This window comes from Thunnus maccoyii, chromosome 9 (assembly GCF_910596095.1).
Source record: "Thunnus maccoyii chromosome 9, fThuMac1.1, whole genome shotgun sequence".
Lineage (NCBI taxonomy): Eukaryota > Metazoa > Chordata > Actinopteri > Scombriformes > Scombridae > Thunnus > Thunnus maccoyii.
In genome coordinates, this window is record NC_056541.1 from 20,474,232 (window position 1) to 20,491,708 (window position 17,477).

General features: G+C 36.9%; 3 protein-coding genes and 1 non-coding gene across 5 annotated transcripts; 3 read left to right on the forward strand and 1 right to left on the reverse strand.

Moving 5' to 3' along the window:
* Window positions 1-824: 824 nt before the first annotated feature.
* On the forward strand, window positions 825-896 carry trnaq-cug. The gene has a single exon. It is a non-coding gene; the product is annotated as a tRNA-Gln (tRNA).
* A 1,768-nt stretch (window positions 897-2,664) lies between these two features.
* LOC121904205 (betaine--homocysteine S-methyltransferase 1-like) lies at window positions 2,665-6,225 on the reverse strand. 2 transcript variants are annotated; one of them, XM_042421821.1, is made up of 9 exons: window positions 6,077-6,225; window positions 5,852-5,920; window positions 4,964-5,096; window positions 4,743-4,855; window positions 4,441-4,632; window positions 4,198-4,345; window positions 3,924-4,106; window positions 3,320-3,548; window positions 2,665-3,094 (listed from the first exon to the last, which is right to left on the reverse strand). In XM_042421821.1, exons 1-9 carry the CDS (start codon window positions 6,095-6,097, stop codon window positions 2,977-2,979), a joined length of 1,206 nt encoding a protein of 401 aa, XP_042277755.1. In that variant the 5' UTR covers window positions 6,098-6,225; the 3' UTR covers window positions 2,665-2,976. The 2 variants fall into 2 exon arrangements, with proteins under 2 accessions (XP_042277755.1, XP_042277756.1); XM_042421822.1 differs by lacking the exon at window positions 5,852-5,920 and having other exon boundaries at window positions 6,077-6,223.
* A 1,880-nt stretch (window positions 6,226-8,105) lies between these two features.
* cenph (centromere protein H) lies at window positions 8,106-12,100 on the forward strand. The gene is made up of 10 exons (XM_042421824.1): window positions 8,106-8,341; window positions 9,440-9,577; window positions 9,780-9,835; window positions 9,924-9,969; window positions 10,056-10,124; window positions 10,239-10,295; window positions 10,395-10,458; window positions 11,057-11,108; window positions 11,641-11,798; window positions 11,922-12,100. The coding sequence occupies exons 2-10, from the start codon at window positions 9,456-9,458 to the stop codon at window positions 12,012-12,014; spliced, it is 717 nt and encodes a 238-aa protein (XP_042277758.1). The 5' UTR covers window positions 8,106-8,341; window positions 9,440-9,455; the 3' UTR covers window positions 12,015-12,100.
* Window positions 12,101-12,240: 140 nt separating this feature from the next.
* Window positions 12,241-16,835, forward strand: dimt1l (DIM1 dimethyladenosine transferase 1-like (S. cerevisiae)). Its single transcript, XM_042421823.1, has 12 exons — window positions 12,241-12,584; window positions 13,660-13,733; window positions 13,854-13,940; window positions 14,809-14,870; window positions 14,977-15,070; window positions 15,165-15,214; window positions 15,313-15,436; window positions 15,548-15,640; window positions 15,747-15,811; window positions 15,923-15,986; window positions 16,099-16,205; window positions 16,315-16,835. Exons 1-12 carry the CDS (start codon window positions 12,527-12,529, stop codon window positions 16,355-16,357), a joined length of 921 nt encoding a protein of 306 aa, XP_042277757.1. The 5' UTR covers window positions 12,241-12,526; the 3' UTR covers window positions 16,358-16,835.
* Window positions 16,836-17,477: the final 642 nt, after the last annotated feature.

The window sequence follows — 17,477 nt, forward strand, 5'->3', positions numbered from 1 at the left end:
TTCTGTAATAAAACATCTAAAAGCAAATATCTTATCAGATAGGGGTCTGTGGTCTAATTTCTGTCAATTTGGGGTCCTTGATATGAAAAAGTTTGAGAACCACTGTTGTAACATATAATAGGATGAAACAGTTTTACCTGCCGGAAAATTATAGCAACAGTAAAAAATATATATTCAACATGATTAAATGTTTAGTCTACAATATATGAGTAATATGAACAATATGAGCACCTAGAATAAGAAGCTATAGAGACATCAGACGTAATTTACAAACATTAAAAGTAAGGTAAAGACTATAAGTAAGTGTGGGAGTTAGGCCTAAATGTCTTTATTATGAGTGAGTTTTTTGTCTGAGGATTGAAACCCAGATTGAATATGTGATACACATTATATTTTTCCAGCTGTTATTACAAAGTGGCCTCTGTCGTTGTGACCTGCAGCGATGGAGAGCAACATCTACACTGACAGGAATCCCTTCAAGGAGAATTAAATTAAATTTCGCGATTAAAACGCAAATTCGTCCGTTTGTAGAAAACCTGTTTTAAGTGGAAATGGAAACTGTCTAAACAGCAAAACTCTTTTTACCTGGAAAAATATCTATGCTCTTCATTCACTTTATTTTTAAGTCAGCAGTCTAATAAGGTCCGTGTCGTGTTTTTTCCTGGTTGGTCAGCTGATTGCTCAACGATCAGCCTGTTGGCAGGACTTGATCTAAACTCCAGAGGTTAAGAAACGTATTGTAACTTTAATCTCGGCAGAAAACAGGTATTCTGAAGTCCTGATTTCAGAGTGACTGTGATTGGTGGAGACGTATAACCTTATGTGGTTCCATGGTGTAATGGTTAGCACTCTGGACTCTGAATCCAGCGATCCGAGTTCAAATCTCGGTGGGACCTATACGTTTTAAAAAGTGGTGGGTACGTCATACGTCTAATAGCAAGAATAACACACGATTGTTTGGATAAAAAATCAAACAAGACAGAAAAACCTGTAGTAACGGTAGCTAGTTGACATTAAACAGTCCTTTGTCCAGTGGTAGAAGAAATACTCAGATCCTTTACTTCAGTAAAAGTACCAGTACTGCAATGTAAAATACTCCATAACAAGTAAAAGTCCTGCTTGAAAAATCTTTATCTTAATCTGTAAGTAAAAGTACATAAGTATGATCAGCAAACTGCACTTAAGTACTCATATAAAAGTACTTGTTTGGTCCCTCTGACTGATATATTATTATATATGACATCATTAGATTATTAATACTGAAGCATCAGTGTTAGAGCAGCATGTTACTGTTGTAGCTGCTGGAGGTGGAGCTAGTTTGAACTGCTTTATAACAGTAAACTAGTTTAGTCCAGTGGTTTCCAACCTAGAGGTGGGGCCCCTCGAAAGGGTCACCAGATAAATCTGAGGGGTCATGAGATGATTAATGATAGATACACACTGCTTTATGTAAGACGTCAAAAGGTTGGAAACTACTGGTTTCATCTTTAACAATGTGTTGTATTTTAAAAGCTTGTTATATTATCCATTGTGTCAAATCTCAATCTAAAAAGTAACTAAAGCTGTCAAATAAATGTAGTGGAATAGAAAGAACAATATTTCCCTCTGAACTGTAGTGGAGCAAAAGTATAAAGGAGCATCAAAGGGAAATACTCAAGTAAAGTACAAGTACCTCAAAACTGTACTTAAGTAAAGTACTTGAGTAAACGTACTTAGTTACTTTTCACCATTGGCCTTCAGTGGCACTGAAAACCACGTTTGTCAGATTGTAGGTTTCAGCTGATGCACAGCCAGGAAAAAGAGTGAAGGACAATGTGGGAAACAGTGATAAATGAATATAAAACACTGTGGCAACATTTGTACATTTTACTGCATCATAGCTTTCATATTTTTAGATTTGACCAGACTGTGGCCATAACCTTTCTCCTCACTCACTCTTCCCCTGATTCAAGTTAATAAGTGACACACTGATAATGTTAATCCAAGGAGATTTATGAGCATGTGCCCTTGTAACACAGAGAGATAAAAGGAGATTTCCCTCTTGACCAGTGCAGGCCAGTTCATTCACTGCTCCCTTTCAACTTTAAGCATATATCAGTACAACTAAAAATCATAGCATTGGTTGTTAGCATATCCGCATTTTAGAAATATTGGAGAAACAACAAACAACAGGCAAATAACATATACAACATAGTAGCTACTATTGTATAGTAGAGACAGGCGATTGTGTTGTCATGTTGGACTACAGCTACTCATGATCCCGCGTCTTCATTCAGTAGCTTTATATATTTGTTAAAGAGTTTAATCAACATAAAAGAGAGCAAGGGGGATTAATAAATCAAAATTCAATGGTTCTACTGTGTTTGAATTCTTTTAGAAAAACTGAGAAGAGATGTTTTGCTCCAGTTGCATCTACAGTATGAACGATATGTGGCTAATACATCTAAATTTACAAATGCTTAAATTGCTTGGATTTGTAAAAATAATGAAATCCAAAGGGAACATTATTGGAAAAAAAATTGCCATAAAATATTACCAACAATAAACCCAGTGACATCTGGCTCATTTAACTTTCCATTAGCTCTCCACTTTAAGCCTCATATCTTTATACAATAACAAATAAAGTAGTTATTTTTAACAAAAGGGGAATGCTGGAAAAACGAGTGAAAATTTTTTTTTATTTAATACGTGAAAATTATATTTAGCAACAAATTACAACAGTCAGTCAACAAATATGACATGTCTATGGAAATGTTTCACAGCTGTATTAACTAGTAAAAAGTTGTTCTCCCTTTTTATGTAAACTTTGTTTGTAGGTTTAGGAACAGTACAGAAAAAAGAAGGAAGGAGTAACGGTATGCCGAGACACTTGAACAGGCTGCAAACGAAGAAATTATTGATGAGATCCTTGATTGACAGTCTTGATATGAAAAAAAATGTGGATAATCCGATCACACATATAATGAATACAGGCGATCATGTTTGTTTGTTGGATTGCAGCCGTTTTTCATAATCATCGGCTGGTGTGGCCATGGAAGGACATTTGGGACGTCCAGAAGCAGGCAAAAGGTTTTCCCAGTACTCTCGACGAGCCCTAAGACAAAGTTGGAAAGTTTAGGTTTAGAAAATTATAAACACTTCTGCTGAGCAAAAACACTTATGATCCAATTTCCACTGTTATTTTGCCTCCTATTATTATTATTCAGAGTATTTTTATAAATCTTAGACATGTTTGGATGAGATCTTTAATGCAGATGTACCAATTTAATTTGAACAATATATTTCTATATACAGTAGTGGTGTTTCTGCTCAGTCTTACCTGGCTCTGACCCAGGATTTAGTGTGCATCTCCAGAGCAGCCCCCCAGAGTCCGTGTTTTTCTGAAGCTGGTGGGAGGAATCCTCTCTCTGCGGCCAGCTCTTCTGCCACAGCTCTGATGTGGTACGGCTCAAAACCACAGCAGCCTCCGATGTAGCGAATCCCAGCATCGTAAGCCTCTCTGGCATATTTATGAATGTCCCAACGGGTCATTGCTCTGGTCTCCAGCGCTGAGATGAAGATAAAATATTCAATGCTCTCATCACACTACACATATGGAGAGTTTAAGAAAGTTTTACATATATATATTTATATTGAAAATACAGTTTTCAAACTAACAACCACAGTGTTCCAACCAAAAGCTAGGAGGTGGGGTTATTTGAGCAAGACCATTTAAATTCAGACCCTATTTAGTCGACTTATTAGGACAAAGTGTTAGTATTTTCTGTTGGTATTTTCATAATGTACTTGAGGCTGTGCGATATTTAAAATAACTAATTATTTTAACAGTATTTGACAATACTAAGGTCTTTTCTATGTATCTAATTGAATATAAAATAGTTGTTTCTTTCTGCATAAAAGAAATATATTGTACAAATGCTGACCGAAGGGGTACTCAGGGAGGCTGGTGTATCCACCGAGGTTGCACTCTGGTGTGTGAAAGCCCAGCGGCTGGATCATGAGGTGGGCTTTAAGACCAGCTTTCTCTAATCCCTCCTTCATCAACTTCACTGTACGAACGCATGTCAGAGGGTCCAAGTGGCAATTTATTCCGACAATGTCAGCTCCTGCGCATGAACACAAATATATTCAGACTTTGTATCTACATTAAAGCCAATATTCAGCTTGAAGTATCATATCACAGGTCAATCAGTGTACCAGCTTTGACCAGCCTGACAGCGCACTCTCCAGGCGGGACTCCTTCCATGTCTCCATGAGGTGAGATGCACAGTGTTGCTCCCACTGGTTTACCACTGGTCTTCAGCACCTCCACTGCCCATGCTCCCTCTTGTACACAATTAACAAACTGCAGGAAAGATGTGCAATGAATCATTAAATGTTCATTTAAGACCAGAACCACCATCTGTTGTACAGTTTTCCCTCTTGGAGTGCTGCTCTCACCTCCACTATAAAGAAATCAATGTCCTTCTTGAGGAAGTCATCCATCTGTTTCTTAAAGATGGCCTTGACATCAGCCTCACTGTGAGTCTTCTCATAACAGGGAGTCTTAGACACACACCCAGCGACCAGTGCGTCACCCTCATCGGCGACCTCTCTGGCCAGGTTGCAGGCCGCCTCATTGATCTGCGCTCCCTGGAACAGAGGATAACAGATTGGAGTTACACCAGACTGATGTGTGGATACTTTCTATCATGTACAGTAAACAGGATGAAGGTGTTATTCATTTTTTTTTTTTTACTGACAGTGATGTTGGTGACATTGCCACTGATCTCCAGCTTATCCTCACTGCAGTAGAAGGTGAATGTCTGCAGCACATTGGCTCCTGCTCGTAGGAACTCCCTGTGCAGCTGCCGCACTGACAATCAGGCAGAAAGAGAAAGAAGCTCGTAATGACAACAAAGAGAAAACTATATGCAGATTAGTGCAACGCAAGAGTCGATTCATGTTAATATGTAACATGTACCTGCTTCAGGATGTTCAACAGCAGCTTCAGGTGTCCAGTGTCCCGCCTTCACATAACCACGTCGCTCTAGCTGCAATACATAACCTCCATCTCCTACAATCACCTCGCCAGCATTCAGGCGATCCAGGATACTCTGAGTGTGCAAACACACACACACACACACACACACACACACACACACACACACACACACACACACACACACACAGAGCTATGTAGCTCATGGTCATGTGGACTCTGCTACAGGTCTGACAGGTTTCCTGAAAATTGTCTTGTTTTTCTCTCACAATGTTGAGCAAAACACCTCGGTGTAATAAGTGACATATTCTTCCATATTGTCTGACTTCCCTTAATCAATATATATTGAAATACAGAGGATCATCTCTTTGGAACAATCTACTTCCATCGTAATAGTCAACATCTACATTATCATTATTCAAAAAGCATCTGAAAAGGACTCTAATTAGCAAAGAATTAGAACAATTCATGGATTTCACTGTAATGCATCACAAATTGTAAACATAAACTTCTATGTAAATTGTACATTTCTATCAGTTTTGTGTTATTGCTTAGTCTTAAAACTTCGATGATTACACAATCATTGTTTTTATCTCCCCCTCCTTTTTTGTTAAAAGTATGATTATCAATATTAATATAGGGGAGGTGTCTTGACAAGACATTTTTGGCTTCCAACCTCTCTTGTCAAATGCTCTTTTTTTATCCTTACTGTCTTTATATATATATATATATATATATATATATATGCGAATAAACTAAACTAAACTATAAGATGAAAAGAGAGTTACACACATGGTCTCCTGTATCCTGCTTGTTAACCTTTAAGCTGAAAACAAGTGTGTGGACTGAACTCTTACTCTCTTCTCTAACCTGATATAAGTTTTGTTTGCTTTTCATCTTTTCTACTTGTAGACTTCTGTAGTTCATGTGTTGGATGAACTTCAGAGTGCAGAATTATTCAATCAGTTACTCAACATCTTATGCAGCCTTTAACATTCAGGTTATTTGGACAATTTTAGTTCAAGTTGAGCACAGATTTCAAAGATTTATTAGAGAGTCAAAACAAGGCCTACATGAGTTTTTGTGTGATCATACCCTTTTCTTCTTGCTCTCCATTGAAGACAACGTATGTCTGCTTGGCTGCAGCCTCAGAAGAAAGCTTCAGTTATTGTGTGAGCTGCAGCAGTAATCCTACAAGGAGAAAAACGGCCACCGGTTTACGTCACGCTGAAATGACCACGATAATCTCACGAGATCCAAATGGCTAACCTTTATACTGAGACAACTGTGCAGTACTGCGCTTCAGCAGCAGGTGGTGGCAGAATATTACCTCTGTGGCTCTCCGCCTTTCAAAATGGATAAATCATGTCAAACAAGTATTTCTTTTTAACTGTGGAGTTTTCACTGAAAAGGTCTGTAGTGCTTTTTATCCTCGAACAAAGATGAGAGCAGCTTGTTAAAGGAGATGAAAAAAGCTTCAACTCGAATAGTTTCCAAATTTAAAGATCCCTCTAGACATGCAGATATAATAATATATTTAATAGATATAATATATAAGAGATATAATATGTCTTAAAACACATTTAGGCCTATAGAATAATAATTTGTGTCTGTATGTACAAAAAGTTAAATTATCTAATTAAAATGTCTTGACGTTACATCTCCTTTCCCCTCACTGAAAAATCCCAAATCTATGAATATGAAAATATTTTTTGTTTCATAAATTTAACTGCTGCAAAATATCTGCACCTCACTAAAAGTCCCATTTTTAGTGTAGGCTATGTGCTCTTTAGGTTGCATTATGAACCATGATTTGCATGATTGGTTCACCTTAAGCTCTGATTTAAGGTGAGCATAAAATTTGCACCTTCAGCAGATTAATGTGGAATTAGCTTCCTAAAAAAAAGTAGATAAAACAAATGTTTAATTAAGCCATTAATGATTAATTATTTATTAATCTGCATCACCTCGGAATAAATATTAATTTCCGTTAGTGATGAAGAAATACACATTTGGGCAATGCAGACAGATGTCTGCCCCCTCCTGGTTTGGCCGCTTGATCTCATCATTAAGGACTGAATGCCAGTGTGCCGCCGACATGCTTCATTAAACTCACAGCACTACAGCAAACTTCTGAACTGGATTTGAATGATTTTCTTCAACATTGGATAACGGCACATGTGGGAATAAAAGGAAACAAAGTTGCTGATAATTTGGCAAAAATAGCATTAAAGGAAAATGATTTGAGGATTCTTTAGAAATTGTTTTTGTCAAAACAGAGGCAAACCCACTGATAGGCTACATCACAGAATATGAAATAAAATGTAGGAAATTTAGGATTATGAGAGTAAATGTAGAGATTATTACAGAATTAAAAAATCTGTCTGAGTGTGAAGTTACAGAGGTAGATGTAGGACAGAAGATATAATCTTTTCTAAATTAAAGGACAGGATCACATTTTTTCAAGTTTGTCTTAAAACAATAGTCAGGTGCCCAAATGGGTTTTCCTCCCTGTAGTCATTCTTCCTGTTCATACTGGCTATTAAAAGACCCTTCATAATGCACCTATGATGTAAGTGATGGAGGCCAAAATCCACAAGCCTCCTTCTGTGCATAAATGTTTATCTGAAGCTAATATGAAGCTTCCAATGAGTCAAATTAAGTAGATATCTTTCAACGTTAAAGTCTTTTTAGTGTCAAAGTCCATCTTTTTGTTACTATACTTCTACTGCAGCTCAACAGGGAAACACAAAGAGGAAATTTTGTGCTAAAAAGTGTAAATGTGACAGATATCCACTTGATATGACTAACTCAGACTGAGTCTCCATCACTTAAATTGATCTTGTAACAGCCAGCATGAACAGGAGGAATGATTACAGCAAGGAAAACCTCTTTCAGTGTTCAAATAGGCACCTGATTGATAAGACAGATTTGAAAAATTGTGAAGCTTATCTTTTAAGACCAGGACAGTCCAGTACAATATATGAACAACTAGTACAACAATATATGAAAAAGAAAGCGTAAAATAAATATCTTGTACCTGCAAGGAGATCTTAAACACTGTCCAGTAGGTGGCAGCGAGCAGCTTTCACGCTGATTTACGCACCATAAAAGAAGCAGAAGAAGAGTTGTTAATACGTCACTTCCTGGCGGGGTTTCGATCTACATCCATGGAAAAAATAAACAAAACCAGTGACAGCGGTAGTAAACAGTGGATAACTTAACACTACCTGTCAGACTGAGACCAACTGGTCGTTTTTTGGTATTTAAGTCGTTAAAAGTGGGAGAAAAGTATTTGGTAACTTACTGTTGTCTTTACTTCATTTGACTCACCGGTAACTTTAGCATCAATTAAACAAGGTAAGTCTAGTTTTTAGCATTAATACATAACTGTTTGACCCTTCAATACAATCGCAGTAATGTTAAGACAATAAAATGCTTAAGTCAATTTGCGGGTGTGGATTTTTACTCATGTATTTGTAGCTAGTTAGTTATATATTTGTTAAAACTGCATTATCAGATATGAAATGTAGCTGGTTACATGGACTCATGTACTGCACTTGAGGTACTTTTACTTACCTTGAGTGTTTCCATTTTTCTGCCACTTTATACTTTGACTATACTGCATTTAAACACTATCAAAGGAATATATTGTGACCCCACTACACATATTTGATAACAATATTTGCCAGTTACTTTGAAGGTTGATGTTTTTGCATACAAAAGATGATCATCTGAATGAATGAATTATGATGCATTGTTGTAGATTAAAAACCCCACAGCATGTTAAGTAGTTACAGTTATCTCCATCCTGACCAGCTACAACTTTAAAATACTGCTTACATCAGTAAATATATTTAGTATAATATATACATACATCTAATAATAGTAAAACACTGACCGGGGCCTTTCTGCTGCATAAAATGTACTTATACTTAAAGTAAAGTATCAGGACTTAAAACGCTGATGATAGTTCAGTAGTTTTATTATTTTGTAAAGTTTGAATGCAATAACTTTGCTCATACTGCAGTATTTTTTATATTAATGTATTGCTACATTTACTTAAGTAAAGGATTTTCTTCCACCACTTATTATTACTGTTCCTCTGTATGTTTTGGATGTTCTACACAAACAGTGAGTCTCTGTTGTTGCCTTTCATGAAGGGGAGTAAAACCTTGGTTTATCTGTTTCTGAGAATCATATTTCTACCTTTAATGGTTAATGCTAACCTTGTTTTCAGATTTACTCTAAACGTTGCTTCCAGCTTTAATGTTATCTTCAGTGTCATTCTCCTGAAAATGTGCTTGAATATCAATTTAATACATGGGATAATTTATTGGATTTGAGCTGTAATTCATTAAAGTTTTGACGACAAGTCTAAATTGAACCAGAACTTGTGGTCCTTCAATCAATCTCAGGTAATGTGAACTTTGGTTTTGTGCTGTTTTTTCCTGCCAGGCTTCACTGTTTTATAATGGATCCATCTGATGATGTGGGGAGCCTCAACCACATTGCTATGGCACCAAATGATGGTCTTGCTCCAGTTCCTGATGACTCTGCTGAACAGAAGGAGACCCCACCTACAGACATGCTGAGGTTCTTCTTCTACATCTGCTTTAACAGTTGTGCTATTACTACGTCTACACTGGCGGGTTTATTTGATAAATTTCACCTCCAAGATCAGTGTTCAAGACTCACTTTTTTCCATCAATATCATGCTCAAATGACAGCACATCACCTCTTCTTATAGGACAATGATTACAGTCTTTTATAATTACTAAAATTACTTTCTTTTCAGAATCAAACAGCAGATGTCCAACCAGTGCTTTGAGATGGCGGTTCAACTCCATGCAGGTAAATAGTTTCATATATTTATATATATTCATGTTGTATTTTCATCGTGTACACAAATGTAAATATCATTTTTCCTATTGTACAACAGGAAAAAGTAAGAGAACGTGCAGCACATCTGAAGCTGAGAGAGACTTGTGAGTATTTGAACATGTGATGATGTAGGATTTGAGTCAAATGTGAATGTTTACACTGTTAACATATTCTTCATTAAATGTCACAGGCCAGATTACATCACTGAGCTGGAAAGCGTCAAGACGATTCATTTTAACAGCACATTGGCATTGCACAGGTATATAATCATAATATTAATATAATAATATATTATAGAAGCATAATACTCAACATAGAAGCTTTGAATGTTGGTTAACTTGAACACATCAGCGATTTGACTGGTCTCTTACAGAATGCAGATGTGGCACGCTATTGGAGAAAAGCTGAAACAGAATGATTCAGAGGCTGAGTAAGTCAACTCACAGCACACTGAATCAACTGTCATACAGTTATTATCTTTTTAAAACTTTATCTTGATGATAGCTTCATACACTTGTGTCTTTCTCAGTGCGCTGAAGGCCGTGAGTGATCGCTGCATGGCTCTGTGTTCACACATAAAACAACTTCAGAAAGTAAGAGGCTTCATCATCCTTTAAGTGTTTGTCTGCACTGTTGTTGCTGTTTTTGAGTATAAAATAGATTCAAACTGTGCTTTCACGTTAGATAAATTGAATTGTTGTCTGTGCCTCATTGGGCTGTTTTTGAACCCTTTTTAGACAGAAAATTTGTTGTTAGGCCTCTGTAATAACTTGTCATAGCAGTTCAAAATGTTTCTGCAAGCTGCAGTATTATGAATGATACCTCAGGAATATTGAGATGGTTTTAATTACCCCTGCTAGTCCAGGACTCACATTTCTAAAGCAATATTTTATTTGGTAAAATAGTTTATTATTAATATTATATATATATATAAATTGGTGTAAAAATCTGTTGTTGATATAGTGTGTGATTAAAGTAATATCACTTTGTTCTTACAGGTTTGTTTGCAATAATTGATTAGATTTTATGGAGGTAATTGATTCTTTGAGCTGACAGCTAAGCTGCTCCCTTACATGTTTGACTGTTTATAATCACAAATCACAAAAATGTGTGAATTAAAATTAAAAGAAAGTGTTTTGTCTCATTGAGATAATTAATTCTGTACCTAATTACTTCTTCATTTGTCAACAGGAGTCAAGAGATCTTCAAGATGAAATCACAGAAATGCAGAAGAAGAGGCTTGGTATGTAACAAAAAAGTTGAAAAAAGCCCTAAAGTTGGTTGTGGAGAGAAGGATGTTGCACAAGTTATTCAATATAATAGACAACACTAAACACCCCCTACACAACCTTCTGGTCAGACCAGAGTGTCTTCAGTCGGAGGCTCCTTCAGCTCCACTGCAATAAGGATCGTTACAGGAAGTCATTCCTGCCCACCGCAATAGCATCTACAATGACTCCCTCACTGAGTGGTGATGCTCATTTTACATTTAATTTGCACATTAATAGCAATATCTCGCCTTAAAGATTAAAATTCTATTTTTATTCTACTTATTTTTATTTAGTATAGTACTTTTGTATAAGTATATCTGGTAATTCACACAAACACCTCATTGTGTGTGTTTTTCTAAGCTACGCGTGTTTTCTGTCATGTTGTCATAGCTGCTGTAACACAAAAAATTTTTCTTTGCAGATAAATGATGTACTATATCTATCTATCTATTAGATAGGGATTTTTTTTTCATGCTATTGACAAATGACTTATTTTGTGTGTAGAGATGAAGCGGCTCACACATGAGAAAATGAAAGAGATGGAAGAGTTGAAGAGGAAAGAGCATCCAGATACAGAAAAGTACAAAGCAGCTTTGGAGAAAGGCCGAGCAAACCTGGAGAAATACAAAAAGATGACCGTCATGACACAGAATGTCTTGAGGGTAAATTAAAACATTAAATGTTAAAGAAAATACTCACAATATCTGTTGGATCAATGTTTGACAATGGTTCATGTCTACAGTGAAATTAGCAGCTTGTGTATTAATGTATGTGTTTGTGTTCAGGGCATCTTCTTGGCGTGTAAAGTCAACTGGCTGGATGATCCCAAACTTCGAGACATTGCCATGACGCTGGAGGAATTTCCCATCTCTGATTAGAGAAGGAATCCACTTATCTAATATTTATATGTGTCTGTATTGTTTTATAAAAAAATATCAATAAATAATCATAAACTGTAAAAAAACAGTGTTGTGATTTTTTTTTCAGGGAATGTAGGTGAAGTCCAGATGCCACTAGAGGGCGACTCACAATGCGAAGAAAGATGTTAAACCTACATACATCCCGTCAATGAAGAAGAGGGGTAACGAAATATCGCGAGAGTCGCTTCAAAATATTCTTGTCTCGCTGTTTTATGATATGACAACGCTGCGGTTAAGGTGTGGTTTAGGCACAAAAATCACTTACTTGAGGTTAGAGAGCGGTTGTGATTTGGGTTAAACGATCCCTTGAAACGTGGTGTGAGTTAAAATTACTACTTCCTTACAAATCTCGCGAGAGTTTCACAACACGACCGGTTTACACGTGTTTACCTGACACAGACAAGCCACATTTTGCACAATTGCTTTAAATTTGGGTTTGTTGATCGTAAAGCGGAATAAAAACAAGCAAAATGCCGAAAGTCAGGGCGGAGAAGAAAACCAGGCAGCACTCAGAAGTAAAAAACCAAGGTATGTTTCTCCAAACAGAGGAGCTAGCGTTAGCAGGATAGCTCATATCACTGTCAGCTGCTGGAGCAAAGTTAGTGGGTTTTAAAGTTGGTGAAATTCGTCATCGGAGTGCTACCTCACATATTATGCTTTTAAACGCTGCCATTGTACAAGTGTTAACGACCACAAACATTAATGGCGACTGTTGTCACGTCTGTCACCTGTGTTGGCATTGAAGGTTTGTTTACGTGAGTTGTTAACGCTTAGCTCACGTTCCCAGTAAAGATCTGAGACATAAACGCCAGTCTTCATTGAAAATATCGTAATTTAACGTATATCGACTCACCTGTAAAGGTTAATGCCTCACAGCATGGGTTAAGATACACACTGGATGTCAAGTGTCTGGTTATTTGGGCAAACAATCTATCCACCAAAATATCACTTAATGCCAAAACTATTACATTCATGTGTCACTGTCTCCTAGTGTTTAATGTATGTTGAGAGTATTAACTATATAAAGCTACTCAACCCAATCACTAACAGTTTAAGATGATTGTTCTTCATAAAAAAGCAAAGCCACAGGAGCCCATATCATAAATATTGTTTTTATACATTAATACTATTTATATACTTTGAATTTGACAAGCTTACATTATTAATTTCTAGTTGACATTGTGGGTGTATGTGATGTGCTATTGTGTGTAGCTTTGTATTTTGTATTATGTGTCCTGTATGATTTTGCTTTGTTATAATGCTGTTAAATGTTTTAATTGTAACCTGCTTAAGGGACTGCAGATGAAAATTAGCTATAAGCTAACTCTGTATATGGACCCAATAAATACATAAACAATAATAATAATTTAATTCACTGGACGATATTTCAATTACATAAATAAAAAATAATTGCTTTGATGTTAAAGTTGACTCCCGTCAGACACTAATATATAACAAACATTAGATTCTGAATCTTTGGGGCAAAACCTTTTTATGAAATTACATGAAAATGTCTGTTATCTAGTTATTTTTTCATGAGTTGTTTCCCTTTCAAACGTTACACAAGTACAGTACACAATGTGTTGATCGCTGTCTACTGCAGGGATCATGTTCAACACTGGAATCGGCCAACACATCCTGAAAAATCCTCTGGTCGTCAATGGCATCATCGAGAAGGTAAGCTGCACTAGTGCTGCACACGGGCATCTTAAAGACTTAACGACACAGACAAACATGATGCAGAGTATTTCTAATCCACCGCTGTGGCTGAACTTGTATGTGTCGCATGTTTTCCAGGCTGCTCTGAGGCCAACAGATGTGGTTCTGGAGGTGGGACCTGGTACTGGTAACATGACGGTTAAACTGCTTGAAAAGGCCAAAAAGGTGAGAACGTCAAAGTGTTTTCTGTTTTGTTCTAAGTGCTCAGGTTGAGATATAAATGTTGGCTCTAATTCTGTAATCCTATAACACATTAATAGGTGGTATTTTAGTCTGATTACTCTAAAACTGCAGCTTGCATGTTGCTTGTATTCACTATTCCAAATCTCCCTCCTACATTTTACATTTTTTAAGGCTTATGTACACTACTGGAAGGAGAGATGGATTACACAGAGCAGATTCTGAAGTTTTTAGTCTCCCTGATGTTTCACTTTTGCATTGATGGTCACTTTGATAATACATTTATTAATTGCCCAGATGAGATAGTGTCATGTCTTGTTTGAGTGTGACGTTTCTGTCCTCAGTGTTTCCCATCTACATGTGTCCACTTTTAAAGCTTTCAAGACTCACAGAAACATGTATAAATGGCCAAGTAAAGGCGTTTAAAAGCAGGAATTTAGCAGGATTATTAATTTTCCAACATATACCTTTACCCTTGATGGGAAACATTCCTTTCCAGTATGTGTTGTTTTGTTTTTTCACTGGCTTGAAACGCAGTCTAATGGGATAATAATTATTTAGGCCTGTAAAAAACATTTGAAAAATCTTCTTTTCAAAAATGGGCAACTCTCAGAATAATGAAACATGTCTTTATATTCTAGTGATTACAAAAGGAATCACAAACTTCTTTTCTTAATAGTTTTTTCATCATTGAACCACCGCTGAAAAGTAATAACTTACTTGTATAACACTGTTGCTCTGTTTGCAGTCATGTGGCGATTATGATTCTTTTTTAGATTCTGCAGTTATTATTATATATTTTTTGCAGTGATACAATAATTGTTTGTTCTTAACACAAGTTGCTGTTTTGCAGGTGGTGGCCTGTGAGTTGGACTGCAGATTGGTGGCTGAACTTCAGAAAAGAGTACAGTGCACGTGAGTGGAGACGTTGGCACAGTGTCACTATATATTTGCATCATAATTTAGGCTGAATATGAAGTGAATATAGGTTTTAATGAAGAGACACTGTGCTTTCCAACAGACCCTTGCAGACCAAACTTCAGATATTAGTCGGAGACGTATTAAAAACAGATCTGCCTTTCTTTGACGTCTGTGTGGCTAATTTACCTTACCAGGTAGAGACATGTTTCCTCCACACGGCACACACTTGATTACATAAAAATGACATACTTTATATCTCAAACTGGACTTTTTTTTAAAATTGTGCAGATTTCGTCGCCTTTTGTCTTCAAACTTCTGCTGCATCGACCGTTCTTCAGGTAAGAAACCAAGACCCGCTGGAAACCTTCTCACGTTCTTGTGTTTTCATGTTCATGTTCATGTTCAGTCTGCAGCTCGTTTGTTTTTTTATTTCCAGATGTGCCGTGTTGATGTTCCAGAGAGAGTTTGCCATGCGACTGGTTGCCAAACCTGGAGACAAGCTGTACTGCAGACTGTCCATCAACACACAACTACTGGCTCGTGTAGATCACCTCATGAAAGTGAGTGTTTGTCTGACATGCTAACAGCTACCGTCTACACGTCATGACAGTGTTTTCAGATGGTTTGTTGTTGCTGTGATCTGTAAATGTTGATGTTTCCCTGTCGATCAGGTAGGAAAGAATAATTTCCGTCCTCCTCCTAAAGTGGAGTCAAGTGTTGTCAGGATAGAGCCGAAAAATCCTCCTCCACCCGTTAACTTCCAGGTGAGTTTAGATTTTTTATTTTTTTTTTGAATGGTTGATGTCGTGAAAATGCAGCCGCTCAACTATTTAACAATATTTAATGTTGTGTTCTGTTTCTCCTGAGAAGGAGTGGGACGGTCTGGTCAGAATAGCCTTTGTAAGGAAAAACAAAACCCTCAATGCAGCTTTCAAGTGAGTATCTGTCTGCTGCAAATGTTGCCGCCCAAATTCAAGTGTGTTCTGTCAAAAGAGCGAAGGGAGAAAAAAAACAGAAATACTCAAGTTGTTTTTTTGTACGTTCAGGTCCACTGCGGTCGAGCAGCTGCTGGAAAAGAACTACAGAATTCACTGCTCTGTGCACAACGTGGTGAGTAAAACATGCCGGTGTTGTCAGTCATGTTGGACTGATCTCTCATTCAGTGTTGCTCCTTGTAACGCGACAGTTTGAATCTTAAGTCTTGTGTGCTTCGTCTTCACAGGACGTCCCGGCAGACTTCAGCATCTCCAAGAAGATTGAGAGTGTTTTGCAGGAGGCTGATTTCAGTGAAAAGAGAGCCAGGTCCATGGACATTGATGACTTCATGGTGTAAGTTGAACATCTATTTGCTCTTTTGACCATTTCTTCCCCCAAAGAACCTACTAAAATTAATAATAATAATAATTTAATTTAATCATGGGTGCATTTTTATCCTCAGACTGCTCCACGCATTCAACTCTGCAGGGATCCACTTTTCTTAAATGGTAAATGGATCTGAAGACAGCAGCTTTATGACACATGATGCCTTCATGATGTGAGGGCAGTCCTCAGTGGTCAGATGAGATTTCTGACTGACTTTTTTCTCTTCCTCCTTGAGGTTTGCTTTGAGAGACTGAATTTCAAATGTTGCAATGCTTTGAAATGTACAAAAACTAATAGAGCATACATTTAAAGAACTCATATTGAGATTCTTAACTGTGCCGTTTTACCTTTATGAGTATAGACTGACTGTCACTGGGAATACAAGGACAACTTCGTGGCAGGGACTGTCGGTGTTTGTGAGAACTTTTCATTCACAGAAAATAATATGTGATGCATGATTTTTCTAATCTGAACGCAATCACCTGCAACTTTTCTAAACAACTTCAAAATCACTTCCTCCTGGAAAAAGTAAATATTTAACAAGTGTAATGTTTTAGGTGTTTTCAGACTTCTAAAATAAATTCAGATTGTCAACCAGTTTTCTTTCTATGTCCTGCTTCCCCTTTCCTGTGCAAAGACCATCTGACTTTGCCACCACAGCTGCAGACCAGGGCTGAAACTATCGGTTACTTCCTTATTGATTTATTAGTTGATAAATAGCCATCACAATTTCCCAGAGCCCGAGGTCACGTCTTCAAATTGTGTGTTCAACCAACAGTCAAGAACCCACATATATAATATACAATGATATGAAAAAGAAAAGTATCAAATATTTGAGAAGTTGACTTAAAAAAAAAATTACTTTTGTTTGCAAAATTTACTATATTGTTTAACTGATGATCATTATCGCCACCAGAGAGCACGTATTGCACATTAACTCAGGAGAAAATGTTCACTATGAACATGTTGCCCAGTGTGATCACTATTACTTTTAACCTTAATGTGTACAAAACACTAAAATATTGAATTTAATGCAAAGTTGTTGTAATAGGCTGCATTGGCTGGTACAATAATTATTATAGTGTCAAATAGTATTCATATCTATGTTACTGTAAAATGTGCAGTTGTAGACATTGATTGTGACCACTGGGGGGAAATGAACGTACTCATGAGGAGAGTCGACTCCTCTGCTGTTAAGTTAGACAAAGTAGCATCAAACCAATGCTAACACTTCCAGTG

Excerpts from the sequence above, each read along its gene's own strand:
- cenph (XM_042421824.1), top strand. The coding sequence starts at position 9,456 with ATGGATCCATCTGATGATGTGGGGAGCCTCAACCACATTGCTATGGCA. Across the intron at positions 9,970-10,055 it reads TCTGAAGCTGAGAGAGACTT|GCCAGATTACATCACTGAGC; the intron begins GTGAGTATTTGA and ends TAAATGTCACAG. Across the intron at positions 10,125-10,238 it reads AGCACATTGGCATTGCACAG|AATGCAGATGTGGCACGCTA; the intron begins GTATATAATCAT and ends GGTCTCTTACAG.
- dimt1l (XM_042421823.1), top strand. The coding sequence starts at position 12,527 with ATGCCGAAAGTCAGGGCGGAGAAGAAAACCAGGCAGCACTCAGAAGTA. Across the intron at positions 13,734-13,853 it reads TCAATGGCATCATCGAGAAG|GCTGCTCTGAGGCCAACAGA; the intron begins GTAAGCTGCACT and ends CATGTTTTCCAG. Across the intron at positions 15,437-15,547 it reads GTGTAGATCACCTCATGAAA|GTAGGAAAGAATAATTTCCG; the intron begins GTGAGTGTTTGT and ends CCTGTCGATCAG.
- LOC121904205 (XM_042421821.1), bottom strand. The coding sequence starts at position 6,097 with ATGGAGAGCAAGAAGAAAAGG. Across the intron at positions 5,921-6,076 it reads TGGAGAGCAAGAAGAAAAGG|TTCATCCAACACATGAACTA; the intron begins GTATGATCACAC and ends TGCACTCTGAAG. Across the intron at positions 4,107-4,197 it reads TGTCAGGCTGGTCAAAGCTG|GAGCTGACATTGTCGGAATA; the intron begins GTACACTGATTG and ends GTTCATGCGCAG.